The sequence below is a fragment of the Ornithodoros turicata genome, chromosome 5 (genome assembly GCF_037126465.1).
Source record: "Ornithodoros turicata isolate Travis chromosome 5, ASM3712646v1, whole genome shotgun sequence".
NCBI lineage: Eukaryota > Metazoa > Arthropoda > Arachnida > Ixodida > Argasidae > Ornithodoros > Ornithodoros turicata.
In genome coordinates this window covers 17,483,392-17,502,651 of record NC_088205.1, presented here as the reverse complement: position 1 = coordinate 17,502,651, position 19,260 = coordinate 17,483,392, and the positions used below count along the sequence as shown (strand labels likewise).

The 19,260-nt window shown below is 47.9% G+C and overlaps 2 protein-coding genes across 2 annotated transcripts in view; one reads left to right on the top strand and one right to left on the bottom strand.

The window, feature by feature from the left end:
- The first annotated feature begins 54 nt into the window (after nucleotides 1–54).
- LOC135394132 (histone-lysine N-methyltransferase SETDB1-like) overlaps nucleotides 55–19,260 on the top strand; it is an 85,864-nt gene continuing 66,658 nt past the window's right edge. Inside the window, exons 1-2 of the mRNA XM_064624658.1 lie at nucleotides 55–311; nucleotides 379–540. Coding sequence (XP_064480728.1) covers nucleotides 109–311; nucleotides 379–540 — 365 coding nt within the window. The 5' untranslated portion in view covers nucleotides 55–108. The remainder of the gene's footprint in view (nucleotides 312–378; nucleotides 541–19,260) is intronic.
- On the bottom strand, nucleotides 1,530–3,540 carry LOC135394134 (uncharacterized). Its single transcript, XM_064624669.1, has one exon. The coding sequence runs from the start codon at nucleotides 3,348–3,350 to the stop codon at nucleotides 2,796–2,798; it is 555 nt and encodes a 184-aa protein (XP_064480739.1). The 5' UTR covers nucleotides 3,351–3,540; the 3' UTR covers nucleotides 1,530–2,795.

The window sequence follows — 19,260 nt, the reverse complement described above, 5'->3', positions numbered from 1 at the left end:
AGCAGAAGCAGACAAGGCACCCCAGAAGTAAGAAGCAGACGACACGCGAACGCAGCGCTGAACCCCATCCTGGCGGCGGACGTACGCAAAAAGTAGCAGCTTCTAGAGATGGCTGCCGCAGATGGAATGCAACAGCGGCAACAACCGAAGAAAATAAGAAAACGGAAGTCTGGTGGTTGCAAGTACTGTTGCGTGAACGGCTGTCATAACAACTTGAAAACTGGGAGAGGTATTGTTCTCTACCACTTCCCCGGCAGGGAATACCAAATGCAACAGCGGGCAGCGTGGATAAAAGCCGTTGGCCGCATCAAGTAAGAGCGAATACATTTTTGGAAACCCCACGGAACTGGTTATATGTCTGCTAAATTTTCATTGCAGTGAGGACGGATCACCATGGGAACCAACCAAATTTTCTCGTATCTGCAGCGATCACTTTGTTGGTAACAAGAAGAGCACCATTGAGAAGGACCCTGGTTACATCCCAACTGTGTTCAAACCATGGCACATCCGAAATGTCCCTGTACCAAGGAGAGGTCCGAGGTAAGAATTACTGCACAGGCACAACATTTGACTTGCTAAATGACGACTGAAGTAATTTCATGTTTCTCATAAAATATTTATTAGCTACATATTTTGTTGCCTTAGTCCAAGACAAACTGTACTAAAACTTGATGATTCAATAACTTTTTTCCATAAAACATCCAGAAAGCACAGTATTCCTTTGGTACAGTCTCAGTTTCAAGGGCACTTTCAGTCCATTCACAAAAACATAATTGTCATAATGGTGTCATTATCATGAATAGCATGTAAAGAAATAGAGCTTTTGCATTAAGTAGATTCTAAATTCTAGAATAATGCGTTCACTGCACTGTGGTGGGGTGGGTGTGGTACTGGAAGATGTTTTATGCAACAGTAGACAGGGACGGCAAGAGAAATTACGTTCGCCAGGGATGGGCAATGCCCCCTCCTCACGTCCTGAGCCCCTGAAAAGGCCCAGGCCCCGGGGTGCCATCCCTGCCTGCCTCCCCTTTCTCGCTGGCCCTGACTGTAGACTGGTGAGGTGATGCAAAAAGATAATGTGCCGGTAACACGGTTTACAGCTGTTTATGAAATGCTGAGCGTCGCATGCTGGAGTGTATTCCCTTTATCAACACACTGACATGCTGCAGAAGAAGCTTCGCTTGAAAAATACTGGGCTTTTCCTTAGAGGCACATAGCGTTTAATCCAGGAGTATTCCCAGATTCTGTTTTGGAAAATTTTTTATAAAAATAATGGATCTAGTACTTTGTAGATTTTAACAATACAATACATAGCCCAGCCCCAAATCACCTCCCCTTTGTGGTGTGCAGACATTCCTTCTCGAAACACCACGTCAAGTCAAATGCTACATATGCTACTGGCTGGTTCAGTTGTGAATTTTTCCTGTAGTGATAATATGAGCAACTTTTTTAAAAAAATCACAGGATTATGATTTTGACCAACATAAAAGTTCTGCGTACCCTCTCAAGCTTGTTGATTAATCTCAAGATGACTTGGTTATCTTTTATGTGATACACAATTTTGTACATTCTTTCCCTCACATTGTGGGCAGCACTGTAATTTGAACCCTTTCGTGCTTTCTGCACAATCTGCATTGTAATGCAGGACTGTTTTATATTACGGACTTAACACAATCGCACATTAATGTGCAAAAATAGCTGTCACATCGATTTTTCGAACATTGCTTCATGTGGAAGACTATTCAAATTTTTGTTACTGTGTTTCATATCTTTGGAATATTGAGGTATCATATTTGAGAAATCCTGAATAATTATGCAAACATGTCACCCAAGCACTACAGTGAGTCCAAGGAAAGCCATCTGTGTGTCACAGTTGTCATCAGCAAGACTGAGGTGACTATGAAGTAGGAGTTGGCACCTGACACAGGAAAATCACATTAACTTTCAGGAGGTGCCAAGCAATTCAAAATGTTTGTACTCATTGAAACTGCTATTATTGCTGCTGCAGCACTTTACCTGAATTAACTGCCCAAACCACGGTTCTTATCCATGCTATAAAGTGCAATGCACATGCAGCACACCTCGAAATACGGCAAATTCCAAAAATGTAGCCACCATATTAAAATATTTTGCTTACATTCACCCCTATCTGAAGTATATTTATAAATAAATACTTTTAGCATGAACAGTGTCAAAGCGTTTGCATGACACTTAAAAATGTCGAGGTCCATTTAAATTTCTTGGCCACCCAAATCACTTTCAGTGTTTTGGAACTTCCAGCAACACATGCTTGCTCACACAACACTGAAACCTCAGCTTGAATGTAAAAAAAAAAAAAGCACTTTGTACCACAACGTCACGACTGAAGCCCAGCAACAATAACATGTGTAAGTAGAACAAATGTGTGCTCCAGCTTGTCGCCGAAACACCCTTGAGTAATTGTACTCCAGACACTTTACATTCCGCATAGATAATCAGCTTTGTGATGGTTACTAATATATATATATATATATACACACAAAAATAAAGCACACTTCTTGTTTGGAGTACATGCAAGTAAAAAAAATGAATTTTTCTTCACGGGTTTGAGGCACTTTGATCATTGCAAAAAGTAGGTCTTTCAAAATTTTCCCAATCCATTTCTTTTTTTCATTCGCGGGCAGCAACATTGCATTTTTCTTATTACACAGCACCAACAACACACTCCTCAAAGCACACCGTTTGCACATTCCCGTTCAAATTTTATCAACACTTCGATGATTCATAACTGGATAGGCTTAACCAAAGCCTCCTGACTAGGGAAGACTGGACGGCTCGAACCCGGCATCTAGCAAAGCAATCTGCTTTGCCATTTCCTCGTACCTTAATTTGGACTCCGATAGCTGTGTATCGAGCTCAGACATTTCATTAGCGCTATCTTTTTCCGCACAGGCTTCTTCCGTTTCTTTAGCAACTTGCGACACTTCAGCTGAGGCGTGTTTCAGGTCCGTCTCCTCCTTGCCGAGGTTTTCCTCCAAAGTTTTGATTCTGTTCTTCAACGCAGACACCTCGCCCTCCACTCTTTTCAGCTGCACGTTGGTGATGTTGTGCAACTCGTTCGAAATGATTCGAAACCTCATTAAAGTCCCAGAAGAGAATATTGAACCTCCAAATGCAAGCCCTGGGTAACCAGCACTAGGCTGGCGATTGTTCCGCCGATTTCTTTCGGCAACTTCTTCGGTTTGGATACTGGAACAACGTAGTCTCGAAAATTCCTCGGCGTCTGGGTCCTGCTCGCTATCACGGAGCCGTGGCGGAGTTTCCGAGCCGTCTGCGACGCGATCTGTTCTCTCGGGCTTCTTTCTGCTCATGGTTATACGGATGGTGCTACGTCGTAATCCCAGACATGTTTCTTGGCGGTTCCTATTTCGTCTTTACACTTCGGTGATTGTGATATTGATGACAGATCTCAAATCCTTATATGGGACATTCCGACTGCTAGTTTACGGAGCAGCGATAACCCGGAAAACAGAACAAACAAAAATGCGGCCGCCCATTGTTGCTGAGCTATATCTCTATTTTGGCTGTGTTTGACGTAGATGACCAAACATTTCGGAGTCCGCGTCAACTTGCACTTTGAGAAACACTGTGGGACTTGCGGGAAGTTTCAGAGCATTTACAAGTAATATCTACATAAAAAAATAAGTTACAGTGTTATGTGTTCAGTTGGCAACAGAGGCTTCAGCTTTTTGGACCGTGTTTCTGTATTCGTAATTTGGTCTTAGGGTTATTATGCAGCATCAGAGCTACTCAAGTCCATAGCAGGTCATATTGCTTTGCTTTGTCATCATTCCCTTTGCCTTCGCACTCCCTTTCTGGTACATAACCTTGCCAGGGATTTTGTATGGATGGTTTGGGGCACCCCTATCGGGCCTCTTTGGAACGAGGGTCCAGCACGAAGGTGCGGACATGCGAATATGGTCCCGGTTGCGTGCGCCCAAAAATACAACAGCGTCGTTGTGGACAGCCGGATCATAACCGATGCAGTTATTCGCCCTCCTGATTTGATGAAATAGGGAGAGTGGGGCGTTTTTCTTTTTTATTAACATTGATGTTAATGGACAATAAAAGCTGTACCCATTCAAGGAGGAACATAGAAGCGCCTGTTCCACGCTCTCCTTCCTTTTTTTTTTTTTTTTTTTTGTCCAGTGTAGTAGACAACGCGACAAGATTACGAAGCGTTTCTCCAAGGTCCTGCTACCTTGGTTGGAAAAATGGTACACGCGTTCATTTGTAAAAGGAAGTATTACGAGTAGTGAGCAAAACGTATTCCTTTTGTATTCGTACCAATGAAATAAAACGCATATAAACGGTTTAAACTGGGGTGTAGAAAATGCACCTGGAAGAAAAGTCCCCGATTGACAACACTGTTCGAGCTGCCGGCGGTATGCAGGCGGCCGTATTTTTTGTGTCCTATAGAGCTATATATTTCCTAACATGCGAAGGCCTCAAGGAATTCCGTGGATACTATGAAAGGTATTTCCCTATAGGGCGAGAGAGACTGTTCTTCGCCCAGAAGAAGCAGTCTCTGTTCGAAATATCGGCGGCTCTCGTCTTGAGGCACTTCCCTTCATACTTCCTTACCGGTTTGCTGGATTTGCTACCCTTCTACGCTCGTGGATATTAGTGAGCTTTAGTATATATATATATCGTACGCTATCGCTTTTCCGTACGGATAACGTGCAAAGGGATAGTAGTGAGTTTTAGTATACCGTTGATAAAGTTATCGTCTCTATCGGAACCAATCGCACTCGTGCGTGACTCAGAATCTTATCCACTGATTGGTTCCGGTTGATACGGTGAGCCACGTTATCAACGGTCTGCTAAAACTCTCTATTGTCTCTATTGTTGGTGGTTTTGCGCATGCGTAAGACATGAACAGAGCTTTGCGCATTGCGCAGAACCACCACGCTATCCCTTACGTACGCAAAGGCAAAGCGTACGATATATCAACACTCAGTATGATCGCTTTTTCCATTTAGAATTGCATTGCGTTTCTTGTAATGCTCATAATTGTTGCAGAAGACAAATGTCGGTATCAGCGACATGGCCGAGCGGGTTAGGGCTCGTTGGTGGTAGCCAAGATCGTGCTGAAGACTGGGAGGTGGTGGGTTCGAATCTTACCACCGGCTGGCTGCCTGAGGTTTCCCTGGGCTTTCCGAAGACTTTCCAGACGAATGTCGGCACAGTTCCCCCTGAAGTCTGCCCAGGATGCATGCTAACCGCCCTGTCCCCCAGTCCTTTCTTCCTCTCTCCATCTGTCCGCATCTGTACGCCGCACATAGCCGCAGTTCGGCATCTGTTCTCACTCAATAAAATAGAACAAACATTTTCGCCAGATATATACTTTTCGTTTTCTTGCAGCGTTGACACCTTTCGGCTTCTACCGATTGTGCAGCCGATGCCTTGGAGAATTGTCTTTTCGTGACAGTAAAATCCCGAGACTAAGGGACGACAAAAAAACAAAACAAAAAAGAAACAAAGTTTTCAGACTTTTTCTATGTGTGCTTGTTTTCGTCGTCCCCATAGTCTCGGGTGTTTTTGCTGTCACGAATTACACTCACCAGAGCACTTTTTTTTGTTTTCTTTTTTGCGGATCTTTCATGCTTTTTCAATAGTCAGCATGTTGCACGCAGATGGATTCCGCATAGTGTTGTGCGTACGAGCCGCTGGTTTCGTCCATATATACGTATTTGAGAAAAAGTTACGGACTCGCGGTTTGAACGCGGCGCGCATACGACAGCTGATTCCAAACCGAAATAGCCAGTAAGTTCGCGCGACTGGATACCGTTCCCGAAGATGCTTCGGAATCGTCGTTACTACGTTGCCCAATGGTTGTTTGTTCTCTGTCCATGGTAGCTTCGTGGGCATTCCACACGTGGAGACCATAACTTGCAGTGCGGATGCGGATACTGTCAATGCTATCAGCGCGTACCTCTAATAACCATAGGCCCAAGGAAAAAGCAAATTCTGGAGACCGTTTCATGCTCGACGCGATTGCCATAAAACAGTTTGCCGTTTCTTTTAAACGTCCGTTTATCGCTGTTCACTGATCTCCAGAACAAAGGCGATATGTCGAACCACTGAGATATCTTCAATGATAACGTCCAACATTTTCGGTAACGATACTGGTCCAATTCGATAGGTAATCTGCGAATGAATCTTTGTCTCGTTTGTGTTAACCCTGATTTTCCTCAGAATTAGGTCCATCACGGGATCACGCGTATAGTTTTAATGGCAATGAAACAATCAATGGAATGGCGTACAGCTTTTATCGTCCATAAGCATCGAAACAGAAAAGGTGAAGGGGCCAACTGTAAAAGCCGTGTCCGACCAACAGTAGAAAAACGCTAGCATCCAGCGAATGATATCGCTAGCGAACTATAGTGCAGCAAATGATATCGCATTAATGTTACTCATTGAACGACGTCCCTATATGTCTCCCAATGGACCATTTCCATATCGCGTCGCCCCTGGCGGTGGAATGTGGAATGTTGTGTCTTTCCCCCCAAACATGGTGACGGTTCTCGGTCTGGCACGTTGCGTGGGAAAGTAGCAAGAGAAGATTGGAAGAAGAATGCGGAAAGAGTGTAAGCGCAGTCGTGGATCCTTCGACTCGTTGGATGCTTCAGCACGTTAGGCACTTCGACATATAATCTACCGTGAGGAAGGTTCCAACGAGCTGAAGGATCCAATACGCTGAAGCACCCAACGAGCAGAAGGGTCCACTGTTGGATCCTTCTGCTCGTTGGATACTTCAGCACGTTGGACCCTTTGACATATAATCCCTTACTGGTAATGAGCACAATGCGCTTACACTCTTTCCGCATTCTTCTTCCAATCTTCTCTTGGATTATGTGTCAAAGGGTCCAACGTGCTGAAGTATCCAACGAGCAGAAGGATCCAGCCGTGGACCCTTCTGCTCGTTGGGTGCTTCAGCGTATTGGATCTTTCAGCTCGTTGGAACCGACTGCGCATTATTCACTGGAAGGTCATGCATTAACGATTAACACCGCGTCCGAAATGAGTAAGTGGATTAATTGCCTCCTGCGCATACTGTCCAGAAGTTTTTCTTGAAATTTTGGTGGCTGTTTGCCATCACGAAATCCCCTATATGTTATTATTAGGAGAATTACCAAACGAAGTCTTATTGTGGCGAACTTCCTGAAAAGAGGATGTGCGTGTCGATCGCGCCGTGCGTTATTTCCTCTCATCATCTCAATATTCACCCGGTCACTAAACTCAGTTATTTTTTTGCATCTGTAGCGTCAGCGTAGTCCGAGACAAAAGTCAGTAGGGCCACGCGCGTGTGATTTTTTATACAAAAACAATAACATAAATACAGATTGCATTAAATATGGGACGGCAAATTTCGTATAAACGATGAAAGATGAAAGTCACTGAAAAGGTTAGCCAGCTGTAGGAGTCGAACCCACATCTTCTGGATTGCCGCTCCACATTGATGCTTTGTATGTAATTGTCCCTTCTATGTTGTTTCAGCCTCAGAGCATCAGTTCTCTCAAATTTCCTATGTCGGCCACACGGTCCAGATATTAAACGTGGCTGAATCCAGGATCCAAACATCGCCATTTCCGAGGCAAGCTGCGTGTTCCTCCGCAGTACTTCCTGGGATATGATTGCGTGTCATGCTGCGACACCTGCAACCATTGGATGACTTCTGCAAGGGTTGGGTGGCGATTTGGCAGACGACTGTGTAGGCTGTTGTGCCACCCTTCTACGTAGTTGGTCGTTCTGGGCCCTGTATTTCCATACTGGCCCCAAGTGTCACGAATGCTGGCATTTTCCAGCCAGTATGACTGCAAGGACCCCGCGAAGCTGCTCAACTTGGCTTCTTCGACGGGCGTCGAAAATGGTCTTGTTTCGAGGAGGTCTCTGGCAAAGGTCAAACGAATGGAATCGGGTGCAAAGATTAGATGTCGAATTCGGCGGAACCATTCATTCACAGCAGCATTGTTTTTGCAAACGACCTTTAGTCCCAATTTGTCTCGCTTTTGGTTGACGGCCTTTGCAAAATGGAAGGCACATCCTCGAATCTGGAAATATGAGAAAACGCTATGATGTGAGGCATAGCGCACTTGTACTATTCGTTGGACCGAACTTGTCAATGGTGCCCACCTTCAGGGAAATGTGCTCGCTTCCAAACACGTTGTTGGCGGCTTGAAATGCAGCGCATTCAAAATCGAACAGCCAAGTTGCCGTCTGGAGTCCGCCCGTACTTCCAAACCTTTGCTCAAGAGCACGCTTCAATGTCATGAACATCTTTTCGTACGCCAGCCTGTTGCATGCTTGCGTTAGAGCGTAGAGGACAGGATGGGCCTCACCCTTTACGAGGACGTGAATCCTGTACAGCTAGTAAGGGTTGTGGAACTCGGGTGGGCTGTATTTAAAATTTCCGTCGCCGAGTACAAACTCCGCGCGAAACACAGCTTCCACGTCCTTCTCGGCGAAGAAAACTTGCATCTTTCTTCCGTCCACCTGATCCTCGGCTTGCGAGAATACTTCATCGTCTACAGTTAGCCGCAGCTGGGGCAATACAGCTTCTACTGAGTTCCCTCGGAGGTCGGTGAAGTGACGGTTGTATGACAGTGCTCTCCGCTTTGAACCGAAACCGTAACCCATTGTCATGGTGTCCTTGATATCCTACCGGACATTCGCATCATAGTTAGAAAACCTGGCCACCTGGCGTCAATGGTTGATAATGCTTCGTCGAACGCCTGCCGGGATCGCTTGCAACTTCGTCGAATGTCTGTGCGCACTTCATACATGTATCTTTTGCTCAGAACCTACGAAGTTGTTGCGTCCTCTTGTGGCGTGCAGCTGTGCGGAGGTCTGGGATGGTTGGGGTATCCAGGAGTGTCCTCCTCTGTCGTCTGGTGAACCTTTAAATCTAAAAAAGAAAAAAAATGTGGAAGACGATCGAGATGTTTGACCTGCGCTAAGAACTAAGGGCAACGTGAATCATTCCTAATCTACAGATTGCCAACAATCAACGAAGACACCGGCGTACTCCATACAGTTCTTAGCCTTCGACCCTCTTCCGTTCTTTCCGGACACGACTTCAGTGTCTCAGCATCACTTCTAGCATATTTGTTCTTCAGTCCATCGCTACCAACCCTTATCTACATTGTATATGTGCTGCCAGGGATGGGCAGTATTTAAATACATTGTGTTTAAAATAGTATTTAAAATATAAATACATGTCCATGAACTGCCTGAAAGTCCATGAAAGTGCTTCTATAAATACATGTGTTTAAAATATGTATTTAACTACAGGCAAGAAAAATGTATTTATATTTATATTTAAATACCATTTTAGGCGTATTTAAATTTAAAATACACTTAAATACACATATCTCATCCTCCCGTATTTGTGGGCTTATCCACATTATTAGCCTCCCGTGATGAAGGGTATCTTGCTTAGGGGCTACAGGTCACTCATCCCGTGTGTTCGGGGATTTCCGTCCTTCTAGAAAACTGCACGATGTGCGAATGAGGGCATTGTCGCCCCCGTTGCTTCAGTCTTGGAAGCGAGGAGAGAAATGTGAACACCAACTTAGGAAAAATGTGATTCGCAACCCTCTTGTGATACTTGACAAAGCCTGGCGTCTAAAGGGAACCCTTAAAATGCAACCGTTAGCGGCAATTCTACTTAGTCATTCATTGAGAACTCCGGGCAATGGCTGCAGCGCGTCAGACAATTTTTGACGGGGAGTTTTTCACTGTCATTGCTGAAGATCGAAAGTCGATGAACATAAGTAGAGGAGGCAAGCAAGCTGGTGTATATGACTGAACGGAAAGATCTCCTTGAGTCCGAGGAACAGCGTGGGAGTGGGGTAGGGGGGGACTAGACAGGACAGACAGGGGAGAAGAACCGACAACGACGACTCAAAAGCAGCAAATGAACACTTTATTCCACATTGAGAAAGTGGAAGAGGCGATAACAAGTTCATTTGCTGGTTTTGAGTTGTCGTCTTCGGTTCTTGTCCCCTCTCTGTCCTGTCTTCCTCTCATCAGTTCTCTCATGTTCAAGGAGATGTTTCCGTTCAATGGAAAGCCGGTTCACGCAAGATGCTGAAATCATTACACTGCACCACGATAAAATAAACAAATATGTGGGCACTGTTTGCAGCAGATGTGCATCCACAATAATTTAAAAGAATAATGTGCCTGGACTGCTCAAAGTATTTACGGAAGTAGTTACAGTATTTAAATACTGTCTTAATGTATTAATATTTTGTATTTAATTACTTTCATCATAAAGTAGTTATAGACAGTATTTAAATACATGAAAGCATGTAGTATTTTGTATTTATATTTAAATACTCGAAAAGTGTATTTATGCCCATCCCTGTGTGCTGCGTACATATTTACCTGTTACTGTTTTTTTTTTTTTTAATAAAAAGCTACGGAAGCTACACAGATGCAGTTTTTGCAGGTGGGTTCTACGGTCAGGCGGTACACGCGTCCCCCCATCCAGGTCGTATCCAGCCACACTGGCTTTGCAGAGTTGGACTGGGTCCGTACACAGGCGAAGACAACCGAAGCGTGCTGTCATCAATGAAGTTTTCGAAATTAACGTCCTCGCGTACATCTGAGCCATCCCCGAAGCGATCATCCGCCAGATCGCTTGAGACCCTGAAGCGCTGTCGGCCCAGTTTGGAAGGTGCTAAGGAAACACTATCTCCGGCCTTATCACGTGTGCCTCCACCAACCGGGGACTTCGAAAGGCGGCTAGAATTTAGCATGTAGCGGTCAGCCCATTGCAGTCACCAGGACCGCGTTTTTGGTTTTGGGCGCCAATAAACGCACAGGCCGGCAGTGTCTGCCGTGGCTCATTAGAGAGACGTTGTTCTTTCAGCTGCCAGACTCCTACAAGTGGCTGACCCGAACGTAAAAAACAAGCAGCCCTTCGTTTTTAGGGCGAGGGCAGTACTATTTTCAGATGTGATTTGGGCAAGCATTGCGCTTGTCCCATTTGGCAATACAAACAAGAACGAATCGTGACCCGAAGCTGGCGGAAGCTTCTCGTTCCGTGTCCCTCTCGGATGCAGTTGTCGCTCTCCACGACATCCGAAGTTCCGACGCTCTCCTTCTCGTTCCTGCCTCTTTCGCAACTGATAAAATAACTATCACAACGAATTCGGTGACAGGACCATCAAGTGCACCCAAGCTTGCTCTTGGTCAGGAAACTCGAGGGCCTGTCAATAGCGGCTGCCTACGACTCCCAACCTCCCAAAGGCGGCCTACGGCCCAACAGCAAGCTGTCTCTTCCTCGTCACTGACCTGATCGCGGGCCATCTGTTTTTGGTTGACACAGGAGCGGAGCTCAGCCTCGCTCCTCATTCGCGCTCTGATCGAGTCCACGTGAAGTCTACCGCCACATTCCAAGCCGTGAGCTCCTCCTGCATCTCGACTTTTGGCTTGCGATCCCTCGCCATCGCTATCGGCCTGCGAATACTTTTCCTTGAGTTTTTGTGATTGCTGACGTGCCTCGACCCATCCGCGGCGCCGACTTTCTTCGCCATGTTGGCCTGGACATCGGCCTCGGTCGCTAGACCTTGAATGACACCCTGGCCAACCTAACGCTGTCTGGTTCTCCTTCGTTGCAGCAAACTAAGAGAATCCGAACCGTGCTTCCCGCATCTCGATATGCTGCTGTCACCAAGCCGTGCAACCCGGCGGTTTCGCCAAAGCACACCGTCCTGCAACATATTCTAGAGCACTGCAAAGGGCCGCGGGATCGCCCGAAAACCCGATCCCGGGGCGGGCCGAAATCGCACCTCAAAGTCTGTTTGACTGCTGGCTGGGCCCAGGTCGACTCCGAGAGTTGTCGGGCCGAGCTTTTGTGAGCCATTCTTTCACATTATCTCCTCTACATGTTTCTCAACATTCCTCTTGAAAACAAAGTACCTGTGCCGCGTTCCTCCGTCTTTCTACTAAAATGCTAGAACATAGGCGTCGCGTTATTCTCGACTTAGCCATGTTGTGGATGAGCCGTGCCGCGGCGTACACCGCGGAGAGGCGGGCGAGACTCGACGCCAACGTCATCAAAAGCTGTGCGTTCCAGATACGTTTGTGTGGTTTACGCTGTATTGTATAATGAGCCTCTACTGTATGGGCTGAACCTGTCGGACTCTCTCATTACAAATGTGCCTATGTAGCTGCTGAGTTTTCAGCGGCCGGGTTGGGCTGAGGTAGGGCAGGTCTCCGTGGCGTCGGGTATGGGCAGGGCCGAGCTGAGTTTGCGGCAGCCGGGTCCGGTAAAAATCGGTGGATTGGGTACGGGCCAGGTCGTGCCGGTAAATTCAGGCCCGTGCACTGCTCTCTCATATTTAGGCAACCGGTCCACTTGCGGTGGCGCGCCCACGTCGGCTCTTCGGTGAACGACATCAGATTGCACGCCGGGAGTTGGACCGCATCTTGCAGCTGGACCTCATTCGTCCATCATATAACCTGTGGTCCTCTCCGCTTCACCTCGTGCCCAAGGGACAACCTGGCGATTCGTGACCTTGTCGCGATTTATAGAGCCCTCAATGCCTGCACGGTACCGGACCAGTCTCCAGTTCCGCACATCCATGACTGTTGGCCTTGCATATGGACTACCATGTTCAGCAAAATAGACCTCTACCCGAGAAACATCATCATGACGTTGGTAGACAAACTGAAACAAACAAATCGGAAGGGGATGGCTGGGTTCCACGAATGGGCACTTGTTCGCTGCCTCCTATTGAAACAAAAGTAGGACCGATGGTCCCGTCCCTTTCATGGACCATCGTAATCCCATCAAGACCGTGGCTTTCGGGCGCGATCTTGCCCGCCTCTAGCTTCCAGCGTAGTCCAACTCTACCAAATTGGTGGCGCTGACGAGCACTATGACGTCATTTGTTTACAAACAGGGAGAGGTCTATTGATCTGGTAAAGGCATACCATCAAATTCCTGTGGCGCACGTAGATATCCTGAAGACAGCTATTTCTACACCATTTGGCCTACTTGAATTTGTTCGTACACCGTTTGACCTTCAAAATGGCGTCCAGACCTTTCGACGGGTTATCAGTGAAGTCTTCCAGGGTGCCCACTTTGTGCTTGCTTACCTCGATGCCTTGCTCGTCGCCAGCAAGGCTCCGGAGAGCATGAATCTGTACAGGAAATGTTCCCCTACATGAGTACTGATCGGCGATGATGGAATGTCCCGGAGGGCCGGATGATGTTCTTCCTCCTCGTCCATTGGCCGTGATCCGCAAAGGGAGGTTGGCCAGGGCTGGTGATATACAGATATACGTTCCTCAGACGCTGTCACACATATGTCGGCACAGTTCCCTTAGAAGTCGGCCCAGGACGCACATTCCCCGGAGCGTTAGTCTTGACGTTGCAAACCTCTGTGAGGCCGACAGCGGCGAAGTCTTCGATTACCACCACCACCCGATTACATCCAAAGTGGGCTCCAGGATGTTGCCGGTACGACTGACCTGCGTGGCAGCAAGGCCGCATCGGCTTTGTCCACAGGCTGCCACAAATCTCACAAATGTAAATCTCATATCCGCCAGCTCTTTCGATACGTCGCCGAGAACGGCCCCGTTGTGGACACTGGCGAATGCTTGTTCGGCGTTACCTCATTGGTGTTCCTTGGCCACAAGGTTTCTGCGGAAGGCATCTCCCCTCTCCCCTCGAAGGTACAAGCTTCGATAGGAGACCATTCACGACTTTCCGGGGCCTTCGGAAGTAGAGCGTTTTTGGGCCTGATCAGTTACTCCATTCATTCATACCCACTATGCTGTCATCATTCGACCCCAGACTGTCTTGCTTCGAACGTACACAAAGGCTAGGTCCATTCTGACTCTACAAGCTCTTGGCTCCACCTCTCTGTTTGTGCACCATGGCTGACGCTTCTGGTCATGCCGTGGGTGCCGTTCTGGAGCAGTTTCACTGTGGCGATGCCTTCGCTGCCTTAGTCTTTTTCTCTCATCGTCTCTAACCGTCTGAAGAGAAGTATAGTACGTTCAGGCAAGAACTCCTCGCCATCTACTCCTCTATGAGAGACTTGCATCACTTTGAAGGCCGCAACTTCTACGTCTTTACGGACCATAAACTCCTAACGTTCGTTTGCCGCTCCAACCGTGACATTTACTCTCCCGCTGATCTTTGTCGCCTCCTGCTATGATCTCTGAGTTCACTGCTGACATACGTCTCGTCCATGGTGGCCAGGACGCTGCGGCAAACGCGCTGTCATGCCTCGAAGATGGTACATGTTCAGCCGTTTTCTCCCTCGACGCTCTGGCAGCTGAACAAGCCAAGCAGACGATGAGGCGCTGCGATCAGCTTCCTTCAGACAACAGGCACGCATTCCTTGTGCCCGCGGGAAGTTGCGTTGCCTTTCTCGCCCTCCGACATCGTGCGCGAGTACGTCTCCGGAAGCGACCCTCGTCCGTACTTGAAGCCAACCATGCTTTTCCCCTCCTTCCAAGATATGCATTATCTAAGTCACCCTGGCATCCGCGCCACTGTTTCTCATCTCGCTTGGTGTGGGCGAATATGAACATGGATATTCGGCGATGAATTCGAGCCGGCGTCGGCTGCCAGCAAGCCAAGATCACACGTCGCACCCGAACGCCCGTCCAACCCTTTCCGTTACGTGACGCACGGTTTCAACACTAACACGTGGACGTTGCCCCGCGGGGGCATCAGTGTATGCTCATGATTGGTGAGTTGCGCCACCACGGATCTCAGCCCCCATTCCCAAGGTGTTATTCGTACTGTGCCGAGGGGATGTGTGGCGAAGGGTAGAAGCCTTGAACGGTGGAGGTCAGGGTCTTGGTCAGGATCCGACCGACGGGTTTTCAAAAAGTCCGGGGCCTTCTCACATGTATGGACGTGGTTGGAACGTCCATTTGGTAAACCAGTATAAGGGTAAAAATTCCTCCCTCGCAATGATCGGGGGTGGTAAAGCGCCCCCGGACCGAAGTCTACAATCCAAGTAGTAAGCAGTAGAGCACTGCACGGGCACGGGCTTACCCGAAAGCCCGAGCCCGGGCTTTGCGTTTGCCGGTTGCGAAAGCCGGGCTTTGCGTTTTTTATGCGGGCTTGGTCCGAGCTCGGACTTCAGCCACCGGGCCCGGGCCGGGTACGGGCTTGACAACGCCGGCCATGGTCGGGCATGTACGTGAACACTGAACATATTACACGAGACTGGACTGCTGAATTTTCATGGAACTTTTTTTTAAAATTGAGTATGGGATATCATGGCATTCTCATCTGAGAACTATCACTTTTTTATATGTGATCATGCGTATTTCGTGTAATGGGTCTGGATTTCACACGTGCACTCACACATATTTGGGGACGATTGGTGTGGGGCGGGCGCGCAGAGATGTTTGCCGACAAGACGAAAGGAGTTGGGCGATTTGGGCAACAGAAGGAGCGTCCTTCGCTTCACCAAAGCCTGAGAGGAGCAGCCGCGTACTATGTCTGCACACGACACCGCTCTCTCCGTGAAGCAGAGTGAGACGCTGATCAAGGCGGTCACCACCCAAGCAAGCAAACACCAAGCGGCTTGCAGACAGAGAAACACAGCCGCTCTGTGCTCTTTAGTAAATCTAAATACGCCTCGGGGCCTCGAGAGCACATAGAGCAGTGGCGGGCTGGGGCCGGGCCTGAGCATGGGAACAGTCGGGTACGGGGTGGGCCCGGGCCTGGGACGTGCACGGGCCTGAAAATTAGGCCCGTGCAGTGCTCTAGTAAACAGTCACAGCAAAGCACATCGTCCTGGCAGCAGCAGGAAACGTCAAAGGGACATTTCTTCCTACTCCCGAGGAAACGGATCATAGCCGATCAAGCGCTATCATTCGCCCACATTATTTGTTTAAATTGGGAGGCAGGATTTTTTAAAATTAACATTCATGCTAAGCCCTGCTAAGCCTAAGCCGCTAAAATGTGGCTTTCGTGAAGTTGTATGGTAAATAGTGATGCTGGATTTTTAAACACGTCATGTCACCTTAAGAAGCAATCGAGCATTCTCGTTGATTTTCCTTGTTTCGCGAACGTGAATTTGGGTTCCGGAAAAAATGGTTCCTGATTGCGTGGGCGGAAATAATGGTCCAGCGGGGTTTCGTGCGCCGAAAAATGGAGGAGCATTATTGTGAACGATTGAGGAAACGGATCATAGACGATCAAGTGCTATGATTCGCCCTCATTATTTGTTGAAATTGGGACACAGGCTTTTTTAATTAACACTGATTGATTTTAGTGAACAATAAAAGCTGCAAGCCATTGAACGAGGAACATAAAGAGCGAGGGAGGCTCCGCCTCCAAAATGCGCACCAATAGGAGAACTCGGAAGGCGGCCTCTGCTTTTGCCTAACAGATGGCTGGCTCGGCTCCGGATATGCAGAGCCGTTTATAGGGAGAGTTTAACCATTAGGAGGAGCCTAACTTGAAGCGCGTCATGTAACGTCACGGCTAAGCCACCTCCCTCGCCGTGCTCTATTGTTGTCCCGTTGTCAGCCGGTCGCCGACGCCATATTGATGCTGATCGTTGTTTACGATGCAAGGCGAGAAGACACGTGCGTACATTGTCCTTCGAAAGCCTTTCGTCCTTGAACTCTTTCAGTTTGGCAACAAAGCCCCCCCCCCCCTTATCACAGGCGGCTGTGGGTCACAAGCCTGCTATTCCTGTAGATTGCATTCATTGCGACAACAAAGCTGACGGGCAGCATCAATATGGCGCGCACCAGATGGCTGATAAGCGGATTCTGCTTGGATTCAGGCTTTTTGGGCGGCGCAACGACGACTCTGACGTCAAAACAGGCTCCACCCACGAGGTGGCAAAAAATCACAGAATGGCCAAACTCTCCCTATAAATGGCTCTGGAGCCGAGCGCTACCGGTGCGCCATCTGTTAGGCAGGAGCAGAGGCCGCAGTGCTCCGCCTTGTTCTTCGTATGAGATGAGGGCGGTCAACCTCAGCTCCGCCTTCCGAGTCCTCGTATTGGCGCGCATTTTGGAGGCGGAGCCTCCCTCGCTCTTGGTCAGCAAAGTCAAGGACAGTCGCTCTGCAACAAAAACATTTACATATAACTGCCATTTCATGAAGGAAATTGACAGGTATTGCGTGACCACGTGACGCGTTTGAGCCAATTATGGGTGTTGGCAGTGGCCCTCGTGTTGACGTCATCTTGATCGTGGGCCGGGGTGGATATTCTATATAAACGTATGTTTTCTCGGTTTGACGCTAGGCGTGCTGCACTCGGATGAAGTCGAATGTTTAAAGAGGCCGTAAACAGGTACAAAAGGTGCACATTTCTTTGTGTTATATTATTGAAACTTTTGCAGTGAAAACTCCTTGCAATTACTAACGCTCAAAAACAAAAGGCGCTTGCATATGGATGAAATATTCACTGCACTCTTTCGCATTTTAGCTCCGCCCCGGGCTCTAACTTTACGTCATTTTGACGTAGCGCCTTCCTCCCCAATTACGATCGAGTGTTCCACGTATGATTTTATTTCAAATGCGGAATTGGACTAGATGAACGTGAATCCTCTTCTATTCAAAATCTAAACAGTTACAGCCTCAAACTGAAAAAGAAATGCGTTTAATTTAGCTATCATACGCGCACTACGTTTTCTGGGCAGTAGCACGCAGCACACCACGAGCGCGAATGAATATCCGGGGCTACAGTTCCGGAATCTTAGGTAGGTGCGCGATGGGACATCTTCGTCATCTTCGAATGGTTCCGACAACTGGGCTGCCGTACTTTGGTTTGAGCACGGTGTAAGATAAAGATACAATCGAAAAACCCTGAGACCAGAAAACGTGGTTACACCGTGGTTTGAGCCACGCAGCATCGCGTCACCAGCTCGAGTGGTACTGTGGATAGCGTGCTGGCCATGTCACGTCGTGACTGGGAGGAACCCTGGTTCGAATCGCGTCATGTGATAGCAGCCCAACTGTTGACGTTTGCGCCAGCCGGAGATGTTGAAGATGTCATGACGTTGAATTTCGGAACCACGGAGCGCAAAACGTCGTTTCACACAAACAAACTGAGTGCTCCGGCTCACAGCTGATAACGAAGTATGTTTATTGGCCGGTAATTTGAAACGTGATGTGCGCAGCTGGGCCCACCGATTGGACGGCAAAACGCTACGTAGCCATGTGACGTATGCGTGGTGGAGAGAGGCTCACTGGATACTCATCTTTGAAAGCAGTTGTATGGGTCAATGAGCTGGCACGAGCCGAACGAAATGTATATTTGGGCATTGTGATCTGCGTTCTTTCATGGGGTATCGTTATTTTAGAAATGTTTGGTGGCCTGTTTACGGCCCCTTCGAGTTTAGAGAAACCGTGGGGTTTTAATGCATGAATTTTTCGCATGGAGAGTCCTTGTTGGGCATTTTATTGACTGCAAGTACGAAAGAGCTCCCACAGTTTCTGGTCAGAGTCCCTTTAAGAGTCGCAGGACAACCCCATCCACAATCACAAATCTGAAGTCGCTGGCCATCGGCGCGCACGGTCGCATAACAGCTCCGACCGCAGCTTTCGTCGTCTGCTATTACGGCACGTGTCGACAAATTCCTCGAAAACGACCTGGTTATTTCGAATGAAACTTTGACGGTTGTATGTGTACAGTACTCGTGAAGCTAGTTTTGGCTAAGTTTCGGAATCGCCCCGGCTGTACGAGACTGTCCCTTTAAATGATGGGTGTTTTCTAATACACCCTTTACTTAAAGGTACTGTAAAGCAGCACCGATCAAATGTCATTTAGTGTGGCTATTCGATAGTCCAAGCCGCCAGGACAAAAACTGCGCAAGTTTCACTCCAATCGACGGTGCAATTAATTAAAAAAATACAATTAAAGATTACGGGCAACACTGTACTAGGTATTCGAAATGAATCCGTACTCCAGACACATACGGCGGCAACCACATTGCGTGCAGACGTTCAAGAAGCCAGACAGCGTCGGGACTTGTTTGTTCACAGAGGTTCACAGAGAGAGTTTGTTCGTTCGAAAGAGGCCGCGAACAGAAGGAGCGTGCAGGCGCAGCAGAGAAGTAGGGAGAGCCTCCATCGAACAGCGGCCAGCGCTGGGTTACTTCGCAAAAACAGGGGTTAACAGGTTAAACTGTTAACAGGGGTTTCAGAATGCATAGGTAAACAAGAAAACTAATAATATGGTTACGAAAATAACGAAGTTCCGATGTAATAGTCTG